This window comes from Debaryomyces hansenii, assembly GCF_000006445.2.
Source record: "Debaryomyces hansenii CBS767 chromosome C complete sequence".
In the NCBI taxonomy this organism is placed as follows: Eukaryota; Fungi; Ascomycota; class Pichiomycetes; order Serinales; family Debaryomycetaceae; genus Debaryomyces; species Debaryomyces hansenii.
In genome coordinates, this window is record NC_006045.2 from 1,575,737 (window position 1) to 1,587,442 (window position 11,706).

General features: G+C 32.6%; 5 protein-coding genes across 5 annotated transcripts; 2 read left to right on the top strand and 3 right to left on the bottom strand. All coding sequences in view use genetic code 12, as the record gives it.

The window, feature by feature from the left end:
- Nucleotides 1-441: 441 nt before the first annotated feature.
- Nucleotides 442-903, bottom strand: DEHA2C17842g (DEHA2C17842p; the record flags this gene model as incomplete). The annotated part of the gene is made up of 1 exon (XM_458469.1): nt 442-903. The coding sequence occupies one exon, from the start codon at nt 901-903 to the stop codon at nt 442-444; it is 462 nt and encodes a 153-aa protein (XP_458469.2).
- Nucleotides 904-2,501: 1,598 nt separating this feature from the next.
- DEHA2C17864g (DEHA2C17864p) lies at nt 2,502-3,332 on the top strand (the record flags this gene model as incomplete). The annotated part of the gene is made up of 1 exon (XM_458471.1): nt 2,502-3,332. One exon carries the CDS (start codon nt 2,502-2,504, stop codon nt 3,330-3,332), a length of 831 nt encoding a protein of 276 aa, XP_458471.1.
- A 596-nt stretch (nt 3,333-3,928) lies between these two features.
- On the bottom strand, nt 3,929-5,530 carry DEHA2C17886g (DEHA2C17886p; the record flags this gene model as incomplete). Its single annotated transcript, XM_002770190.1, has 1 exon — nt 3,929-5,530. The coding sequence occupies one exon, from the start codon at nt 5,528-5,530 to the stop codon at nt 3,929-3,931; it is 1,602 nt and encodes a 533-aa protein (XP_002770236.1).
- A 2,271-nt stretch (nt 5,531-7,801) lies between these two features.
- On the top strand, nt 7,802-9,028 carry DEHA2C17908g (DEHA2C17908p; the record flags this gene model as incomplete). The annotated part of the gene is made up of 1 exon (XM_002770191.1): nt 7,802-9,028. One exon carries the CDS (start codon nt 7,802-7,804, stop codon nt 9,026-9,028), a length of 1,227 nt encoding a protein of 408 aa, XP_002770237.1.
- Nucleotides 9,029-9,381: 353 nt separating this feature from the next.
- DEHA2C17930g (DEHA2C17930p) lies at nt 9,382-10,932 on the bottom strand (the record flags this gene model as incomplete). The annotated part of the gene is made up of 1 exon (XM_002770192.1): nt 9,382-10,932. One exon carries the CDS (start codon nt 10,930-10,932, stop codon nt 9,382-9,384), a length of 1,551 nt encoding a protein of 516 aa, XP_002770238.1.
- Between the last annotated feature and the right edge of the window lie 774 nt (nt 10,933-11,706).

Consider the following 11,706-nt stretch of genomic DNA (forward strand, 5'->3'; position numbering starts at 1 on the left):
AAGATTAATATATTATAATGAAAAAACCGATATTTACTCTAAAAGTTTACCAGAAAACTATTCAATTTTGACATGAATATACCTGTAAAACCATTTTAATATAAGCATGTTTGAAACATTCAGGAAACCTTTTTAAGAGCTTAAAATCAGTTGAATTTAATATTATGCTCCATTTCAGATAGTTGTTGATCTTGAAAAGTCTTGTTCAATTGGAATTTACTTCAAATCAAGCTTAAATATTTATTATTATTTCAAATTATTGAGTTTATTGACAGATACGAAAGCATAAATGAGAGAATACTAAACAAATATAGATTATTGACCTCCATTATAATCGGAGTATATGGCACTCCATAAACATCATACAAATTGGCAATTTCTGATATAACTGGATTTTTAAAATAGCTTGGTTGTAGTCGGATAAAACTATTGGCTTAATTCTTACGTATAAAACATCATCTGTACAACGAAGAATAATACTAGGAGAACAAATGCACCACAAGAGTTCTTATTGGCTATGCTAGTTTTCTTTTCAATGTTAGGATAGTAGCATTCTGCAACAGTTTTTGGTATATCACTATAAGGAATATTATAAGTTAACGGTGAATTAAAGTAAGAGACGCCTGAACCCAAACACTTAGAGTGTAATATGCTGATGGATTCATTATTTGTCTCGATCCCGGTGAACCTTGGATCTGTATCAACTGTCTCATTTTTTATATAATCCTTATAATAATTTGGAAAAAAGCACAGACCAATAGTATTTGGAATCTCTTCGTAGGTAATGTTCGTTAAATTTCTTTGAACATATCCATCTTGAGTTTGGCAACTGGCATTGAAAATGCTTATGGTAGTGTCCGTATGACTGATCCCTGTATAATTAACTGGACCCGCTGGTTTCATTTTTATTCCCGAAAATCGAAGCAGAAGATAAAAATTTTTTTCTAGGAATTAATATTGCACAGGATACCAATGGTATCAAAATTTATCTCTAAGTTATGAACAACAATTGAAAAAAAAAAAACCGTTGTGATGATACGAGAAAAATAATTGGTGCATACAAAGATGATGCCCGCACAACACAATAAGGACGGATAAATTTTACGATTATCAATAGGCTTAGCTGATTGTTGTTTTGATTATAAAATAGGTATAGACACTTATTATACTTGCCTTCCTTAGTTCTGGAAAACCTCGGGGTATTCTTTCTTCGTCAGCCCTGAAAAGTAAAACAACCGCCTTATATGATAGTTTATATGTAATTGCTCTATTGATCTTGAATTTTTCGTTACTCTATGATTACCTTTTGGTTAATACTCTATAACATAAGAATTTAATGAATAGTCCATTGGCAAGCTGCCGCATTCTACATACTTTGCATCTGGGTTAAAATTCCTGCCAAATGTAAAATTCTTATCGTTTAAATCAAAATAAAATAAGTTAGCAAAGTATTAAATCAGCATACCAGGCCATAATTATCACAAGACATTACACAAATATCTTTGATAATGAGTATTATTTGACTATATTTATCAGAAAAACGTTCAAAACTTATTAAACTTCACTAATTACTTTGATAAATCGCATATCTGTTATACTGATCACATGTTACTTATAATTCATTATGGTTAGTTTATCAGTGGTTGTATCTAGGCTCCAATCTGCACAGATCTGCCATCACTAAATAATGGACAATTTTCATGCGTACTATTCTTTATCCCTTAAATTATGCTTGAAATCTTTCTTTTTTGTCGAGATTACACGATTCACTAGGATTTAGAATATAGTAATGTCTTCTGGCCGTACAAAATGCTGTCACATTTAGTTTATATTTATTATGTTTCCGCTATTTCCATTATTTCCGGGACTGTTCGAAAAAAATTACGAGTTATTTTCATGTAGTTTTTTCATGGTAGAATATATCAGTTTCTATTGTAGCTAGATTTACACTCAAGTTAAACATGAATATAATAGCTTATATACCCCAATATTACGTTAGTGCATATATAAATTCTAGATAAAATAAAATTAGCGTTCTTTAATATATTTCAGTGATGATACAATAGTACTTGTGTCTTAATATCCAAATTGGCATAAATGTTTATGAATAAAGGATCTTTTCACCTATGCTTGAAAGATCATCACTATTTTATGGCCCGCGCCTGCGGTGCCAAAATTCAACACTACTGGGCTTCGTTAAAGAAAATACTCTTCTAAGAAATATGGCGGCTTAGATTCATCAAAGCCAAGGAAAGTTGGAAAAGAAGTTTTTTTAATTAATTTTATTTTCCGCTTAAAATTAAAGATTATGTACCCTTGCTCTAGGATCATAATTAATGAAATATTACCATCAAAATTACTTCGGCAGTGCAAGAAAACTTAGCAATAAGATGTAATGCGTTGAGTTCTAAATTTCTTGTCATTATAATGCATATATAAAAATATATATCTTGAATTACTTAAAGATTATATCTCGTTGTTGGAAAACCACTGAAGAGAGCATGAAAGTTCTTAATTTACTAAGACCCTTAGCATTCTGTGCAATAGTAATCGGAGAGAATTTAGGAGCATTTAAAATAGACTTTAAGGTTTTAAGAGGAAATGATAAAAGAGATCTATTTCTCTCTGATGAAAGGCCATATATCATGAAGAGAGATTCTTCAGAAATGGAATTACAAAACAGGCAGACATTTTACTTGGCCAACATAAAGATAGGATCTAATGAAGATGAAGTAGGGGTTTTAGTCGATACAGGGTCTTCAGACTTGTGGGTTATGTCCCATGACTTGAATTGCAATAGATCATCATCATCAACTTCGACCCAAGCTTCACCTTCTTCGACTTCTACAATGATCGCTTCTTTCGGATTTGAAGAAGATATCTTGAACTCACACAATGAAAAAAGAGCTATACATGGGGTTCAGTCTTTAGAATGGAATGAAACTTTAGTCGAATATGCTGCAGACTATGCAGCTTCTTCATTCTCATGTGACAACGTTACGTTAGTTCATTCAAATGGACCATATGGCGAAAACTTGGCTGCGGGTTATTCTGGTGGTTATGACCCAGTTGATGCTTGGTACGACGAAATTGAGCTATATGATTTTAATAGTCCAGGCTTCAACAAATCTACTGGACACTTTACTCAATTAGTCTGGAAATCAACTAGTCAACTTGGTTGTGCCAGGGTCATTTGCGATAATGCTTGGGGTCAGTATACAATTTGTGAATACTCGAACACTACAGGTAATGTATTGGGTACCAATTCCGAGACAGGTCTAAGTTATTTTGCCGAAAATGTTTTAAAACCCTTGGTAAATTCCATAAACTAATAATCAACCTAATTTTAGATTCTTGTACTTCATTTAATTTTCTGTATTTTACTTTACTCTAATGAATGAGAAATTAACGGCATCCCTTTTCACTGATTAGTTATAAAAGAATGTAGAAAAGCCTGTCACTTTTGGAACTCACTAGCCATTTTGAAAAAAATAAATTGTACGTAGAGTTATAAGGACTAATTTTTGTCTATTCATTTGAGCCTTCCGGTTAACATGTTGCAAAATATTATACTAATAAAACTATCCCTTAAATATCCTATCAGTGCAGGAGATGTACTAGGGTATTTTCTCATAAAATAGATTAATTAAACCCTATATATCTCTACCGTACGTACAGCATTTAGCATATTCTCGTCTTGAATAAAATAACAAATGATTTACACATTTTTGATAATTTTCCTCGATAAAATTATATCTTTCAAGGCAAGTATCGAAAGTGAGAACATAAAAGTTAGATTTATTTACATAGGTTAATACCACTGAAAATTATAAGTATTTGTCTAAATACTATAATATGGGAATCTTGATGCTAACAATGATTATGATCATAATTCATATAAAATTTCGTTATAAAGATTTACAATTCCCTAATATACTGATAAAGGAACTAGGAGACCCAAACCAATAAATAAACTATATAGTTTGGCTTTAGATACTTTGTTCATTGAAGCACTAGAACTCCTTCCGCCCGAATTAGAATCATCGCCAAATGTTGAGTCGCTTCCTCCAGATCCGTCTGCTGAACTAGGTAGTGATGTTGATGAATATCCAGGGGCCTGAATAGCATTTGGAACGGACGAGGAAATAACTGATATATCTTCCTCGGTTGTATATCTAGCTTGAGCTATGGAAATTTCAAAGTCGTCTAAGTCATAAACAAGATAAGCACTTCTTAAGACATTATCACCAAATAATATGTAATCTGAGCCTGATTGTTGTAAAACACTCAAAAAACATTGGTTATAACTGTATCTTTGTATCAAGCTTCTTAAAGGGACATTTATTTTAAAGCCACTAAAATCAATCGCAACGTAAGAATCATCATCATCATCAATACAGTCAACTATATACGCCCCCAAAGAAGAGGAAAATTGCCCATTTAGGCTTTCACCAAGGGAGGTCAAAAGCGATCTTGGAAAATATGAATATGTCGATCCTGTATCCAAAACGGCTGTATAGTCATTTGACGCTATCTGAATTTCAGTATTTGAATCATTCAAAGTGATTCCATTTACAATAACCTCAATTCTAATTGGTTCCGAATAACCATAATTTATCGCAGAATTTACTATCTTAACTGTCTGTAAATCACCAGAATACTTAGCAGAGTCAACTGCTCCAAATAAGATAGTACCAGTTCTTGAGTCTTCTTCACCCAAATAAACCGAGTACAAGGCTTTATTAATAGTACCCTGATTCTTTAATTTCAAAGGCAAATTCTCGTATTGGTAATTACCCCCATACTGACTAGAATATGTAGTTTCTAATCCCAGAAGTCCTATACCTAATACTCCAATGTCTGAACTTGTATCATTTGAAACTGCGAATGATAATCCCCTTACCGTCACATTACCAAAACTAACATCATCAGTGCCCCAAAAGCCACGTGCATGCGTTCCATCAGCATAATTAATTGAGAAGGGATTAGCTGATTCATTTCTGTTAAAGGAATTAGAATTGGAAACTCTAAATGATCCGTATCTCGTACAATTATCATTTGAAGATTTTAAAATTTGTCTTACGTTGCCTTCAATCTTAACACTTGATTCGGAAATGTGTTCTAGATGTTCTAGATCATTATTTTCCGATATTATTTTCTTTCTATCACTATCTCCCTCATTTGGTAACTTACTATCCACAAGTATATCTCTTTTTGATGATGATGAAGTACTTTCACAATTCAAATCATGGGACATAATCCACAAGTCTGAAGACCCTGTATCGACTAAAACTCCTACTTCATCTTCATTAGATCCTATCTTTATGTTAGCCAAGTAAAATGTCTGTCTGTTTTGTAATTCCATTTCTGAGGAATCTCTCTTCATGATATATGTCGTTCTGTCAGAAAACGAGAGATCGCTCCTATCATTGCCTGTTAAAACCTTGAAGTTTATTCTAAATGTATCCTGGCTTTCTCCTATTACAAACATAGAAAATGCAAGTGGTCCTAATAAATTATGAGCTTTCATCTTTTCTTTCGTGTGATTTCTATCAATAACGAGAACATTATTGCAAATTAGTTCTACATACCTCTATTTATATGATATAACTATTAATGACAAGAGTTTTGTAACATACAGAAATTAACTCATTGCTATATATATTTTCTTGCACTGCCTAAGTACTTCTCCTTGATGTTTTCTTACAGCTGAAATTTTACACTATAAGATCCAATTATAAGGGTACATAATCTTCAAGCCCTTTCGCAATCATTCAACTATTATCTTAGTATAGTTTTTCATTTAATGACCTTTTGTAAAATTTTCTTGGCTTCGAAGAATCTAAGCCATATTATTCAATAATTTATTTATCTCAACTGAACAATCTTGGCTCCATAGAACAGATAGTTAAGCGTAATAGTGACAATTCTAAAGGCTTGTAAGTATTGTATCATACATAGAATATGCAAATAAAACTATAGGTACTAGCTATATCTTGTAATATTGTTCCTTTCGATGTAACAGATACTATTCGATTTTACTTACTTCTAAGTCTTTTTTAAATATTTCCGCTATAATCTCTTACTCCGGACTACATATTTATGTATCTGAATAAAGTATATTTTAACAGGCAGGGTTCAAGGATTTACAGAATCCATTCATAAAACAGAGATTACCTAGGACGAGAATAAAGGAAATAAAGGAAATAATATAGATTTCGGATAGTTATACCAAGAGAAATTGTTTAAAATTCGCGGCGAGTGGGACAAGTATCAAGCTCTCATTAGACTTGGCACATTGATATATTTACCTCATTTTTATTAATTATTAAGACTATTGGTATTGGAATAATGATTGTTAGGATTTATGGAATATAACTAGTAGTGAGCAACTAGCATGTATTAAATTTCGTAACTTTGGATAGCATACCGTATGCGGAAAGTTGCAGCACATTAAAAAAATAAAATTCAAATAAAGGGACAAGTTGTTGTATTAATTATGAACATTCAATTTGCAAATTGAATGCTGTCCTTATGAGTGATTAAAACAATGTCAAAAGTTTGGAAATTTGTTAGACTGAAAAGGTAGTGTTCCTTCCTCTACCAATATCGGAAATGATTTGTCTTGTTTTCTTTGAATATGCACATTATTTTAAATAATAAATCAATTAATAAAATATGAGAATAATCAAAAGAGTAACTATATGAATAGAAAATTGCTACTTTTAATAAATTTGTGGTACCAGTTCATGCATAAAGCTGATGATAACTTATAGGAAGTATAATAATGATGCCCTTGAAGAAAAATATGAATTAGTATGTAGACCAGTTAATAAATATGAAGGATAAGCTTTGTAATTCTACTACTATATATAATGTAATTATATCATTTACTAACGAGAAAATAATAATAATAACCTTTAATATGATTTTTAAACCATATCTATGATATATGTACAATATTAATAATATTACAATTAATGATCGCATTAAAAATGATAATTATGAATTATAAGAAGTTGAATTCAACCAGTTATTGATTAATGTTATTCCTGGAGATGTTGCAAAATTCTATTGATAAAAAAGAATAAAGAGAGACAAAATAGCAATAGTTGTCTGTATCATAACTAGCACCTATTGTATATTTATATTTTATAATTAAATCAAATGCCAACGATGACATGTCCATATTTTAAAAGATTATTCTATGAATAGGTATCCACCTTAATATAAATTAATGACGGTATAAAAGTAGCTAATGCAAATAATAAAATTAAGAATACAACATATTGCATCAGAATATGAAGTAATCTACCGGGTAATTATACTATAAATGTAAATACGACCCTGGAGGGTAGATAATTGCACCAAAATCCAAGGAGAATCACCAAAAATTGTCCTCTAGAGGGCTCAATTCTACATAGTGCTTCGAAGTCATTTTTTCGATTTGTATCAAAATTTTTCAATAGATCATTTTGTATTAGTCAAATTATTGATGATCTTACGAGATATAAGGTTCAAATAAAATTGCTTCCTTTAGATAACTAAATGTTCAATGATTATATTAAAATCAAATGAAATCAATATTTCAAAATCTCTTTTCTCCTCACTCGTCTACCCCACCACCCCACCAAAAATAAATCTCCCCATAAGTCAATTAAAAGCCCGATTTGATGGATGCATGTCAGTATAGATTAGCGGAGTCGACTGATGAGGTAAAGCTCCTTAAATGAGTGGTATTTAAAGTAACAAGGAACCAGTTAATTTAGGAGTGATTCGGTAAAAGAAAACAAAATAACAAATGTCGACACAAATTTACTTAGATGCAATTAAAGAGAAATTATACGGTGATTCCACCGTCGCAAAAATTTGGGGAGTTGCATTGCCTGCGTTGAGCGAGCCAAAACCACGGACTGAATTTCCTGACTACTCCAAAGGTAATAGATATTCTACCAAGGATGTCGACTATTGGACCTCTGGGTTTTTCCCAGGGTCACTTTATGCATTATTGGAGAGAAACGACAAATTTCCAGACTACTTTCCATCTAAAAAAATTCATCCAGTTAAATTAGAATTTGCCGCCAGATGGTGGTCCCATCCTTTAAAATCTAAATCAACTAAAACCGATAATCATGATATAGGTTTTATGATAGAACCTTCTTTCAATAAAGAGCTAGCACACAGTGGCGATAAGGAAGCGAGAGATGTACTTATTACTGCAGCAAACTCGCTTGCTACTAGGTTTGATACGAAAGTTGGTTGTATTAGAAGTTGGGATCATTTTTTTGAAACCAGACCTTCTTCATTTGAAAAAGATTTAATTGTTATTATTGATAATATGTGTAATTTAAACTTATTATATCGTGGAGCTCAATTGAACAATGACTTGCGCTTATCTACAATTGCCACAACCCATGCAGAAACTACTATGAAAAATCACTTTAGAGAAGACTGGTCGTCTTATCATGTCGTTGTATATGACAGAGAAACAGGAAAGGCAGCAAGAAAGCACACGGCACAAGGTTATTCTGATGAATCATCATGGACAAGAGGTCAAGCATGGGGAATATTAGGTTACACAGAAACCTATTATTTCACTAAAAGTCAAAAGTTTTTAGACACTGCAAAAAGAATTGTTAAGTATTACTTGTCCCACTTGCCAGAAGATGGTGTTCCACCATGGGACTTTCATGCTCCAGATAAAAATATCCGTGATGTATCATCAGGTATGGTAGCCGCCTTTGGTATGCTTAAAATTTATGAGTATACTGAAGAAGATGAATATTTGATCAATGCATTGAAGCTTGTTAATGATTGTACTAAGTTGTGTTTCAATAAAGAATCAAAGTTAGACGATGACGGTACAGTTGATCTTGGCGATACTGACACTATTTTGAATGGATCAACGTTTAACAATAATCCTAATGCTCCTGAAGAATATAAAATATTCGATCATGGTTTAGTTTATGCTGATTATTACTTTTTGATGATAGGTAACAAATTATTAGAGTTGGGTCTTTACAAATAGTTTTATTCATCATAATTGCAATAATATCCAGTGTAATATAACAAAAAATGAACATGTCTCTGATAGTTGATAAATGATTCGTATAGATCATCACATCTCTATAATAGGAAATGTCATTCGTGATTTTTTTTTATAAAACATTAATGTTAATGCCCAGAAATTACATATACAGAAAGCTTTTCGCCTCAAATAATTTGTATTTTTTTCATCTCATACTCCTCGCTCTAGGGTTGCAAATTATTAAAGAATTTTTTATTTTATATAAAAAAGATAAGAATAAGGGAATCTAAAAAAGATTTTCTACATTCAAGATCATCTTGTTTTCCCTAAGCCGCAATTGTACAATCGTAAAATTACTGTGTCTTAATACTATTAAAGGGCCTCAGTCCAAGAATATGAACGACACCCGTAGCCAATCCACCGAAAATAAACACAGCACCTGCCATCAATCCTGAAGCTCCAGCCAAATTAAGTTTTGCAAACATGTCAGTGAAATAAAATGGGCCAATGAAACCGAAGGTCATCCTTATGACACTTAGAAATAAACCAGTATCAGCAGCTTTTTCTGGATTAGTGTCAATAGCATATACAATTAACACTGTAGTAACAATATTATTGCCCGCAGCAGCAATAGCGGCACCAATCAACGGTGTAATTATCCAATGACCTCTTTCTGCTTTAAATAAATAAACACCCCAAATAATCAATCCGACAATTACACACAAGAAACCATAGTAAGAAATCCATAATCTATCTGCAATAATTCTTTTACCCCCTCTTTTTTTAAAACAGAACTTCATCCATCTATCTGAGAGGGGACCTGCAAGTAGTTCTCCAATGATAGATCCGATAATAAGAGAAATGTATTGTAAGCTAAGTTGTTGTGCGTCAAGCAAAAATAATGGACCAAAAACTTGCGGTGTTTCAACTATAAGAACGATGTTTGCATAACTAAATGTTACAGTTGCAGCAATAGTCACCAACACAACTCTATAATCAAGTGCTTGTTTAAACGGGCTCCAAAAGAGACTCCATTTAAATTGAATGTAAGTTGCTTTATAAAGTCCCAGCCATTTTTGGAAGGTATTAATTTTTAATTCTGTTGAGCTTTCGTTCCGGGTATACACAGTCTCTCTTGAAAATAAGTAAGCAATAAATTGTACAAAATTTATTATTGAAAATGTGTAGTATATCCAAATTGTACCTACATGTTTTTGAACAAATCCCATAAAAAAAGGTCCTCCTGGCGTACCAAGGATATAACCTAGAGACCACCACCCATTTTTTTTACCTCTCTCATGGCTAAAAGAAGTATCCGCTACTATGCACGATCCTGCTGCTGCTCCCGTTGACAAAACACAAGAAACCAAAACCCTAGTAGCCATTTGCTGTGAATATGTTTCACAAAATCCTCCCCCAATATTCAACGCACAGCAAGCCAAAGTTGAAAACATCAAAAAAGGTCTCCGTCCGTATATGTTCATCAATGGAACAAATAAAAGTGGTAGAACGCCCATGCACAAAATTTGAGCTGACGTAAAGTAGGAAATTTCTGTCATTGATCTTCCATATTGTATTGACATTGCTTCATAAGCAGGTGCAAGACCAGCTGCCATGAATGTAACTACAAAACAATGAAATGCTATTAAAATTATTTCATAGTTCTTTTTCCACTCTTGCCAATTGAGAGGATCCAAGGGATCATTTGATGGGAGTGGATCTAATTGTACAGATCCATGTCTTTTCATAAGAAATTCATAATGATCTGTAGAGAGCTCTGCTGGAGCAATGTCCTCATTAGAAACTGAATGCTCGTCATGAACATATTCTAATTTTTCAATGTCTCTAGATGAATTAATCCTATCATCGTTTAGTCTTCCAACTTCTTCGACCTGAGTTTTCATCTTGCAATTAATAAGGATGTAGTTTTATTATTTCTCAGATATCTCATGCTTTATATATGAATTCATGTTCCTTTCTCCGGGAAAGAGAAGCTGTGTGGGTCTATCCAGATAATTAAACTTCTGCGGTCTGAGGAGAGTAAAGCATTTCGTAGGGAGTTTTGGTAGATTTTCAAAAAATACTGCAAATTCAAGGAAGATTTGAGGAGAAGTTGCTATCACAAAAATATAGCAGGTCTCCGGATATACTATATCCATAGCCACAATATTGAATCCATATATCCGTTGCGGAATTAATTAGTTATCACAAACTTCAATGTTTTTCCGAAATCACATCCAAACCTTATCCTTTATTAAAAAAAATTGGAAAAAGTGGAAAAAGAATTTTTTGCTTGATCCTGTCAACAACCAAATATATTTACCAAAAATTATAATACCCCTGTTTAATCCCAAGATCCCCTTAAAATCTTTAATAGTGGTTGGAATAGAGAGCCTCAAAAAAAAAAAGATTTCAAACAAACCCCAAAGAAAAAAAAACCACCTTTTTTCTTAAAGTGAAGTACCGTAAGCCGCGAGCCAATATCGCGGTTGCCCTATAAATTTCGCCCACATGTCCTAAATGACGGCCAATACTTTTCGCGTGATCCTTTTTACCTACCATGCTAAAAATCGACGTGGTATGTTGCGGTTTTCTCTTTTTTTTTCCCTATTATAATAAGCTTCCTTTATTATGCGGCCTTGGAGCTAAGGATATAAGTTTTACTACAATAAGATTAC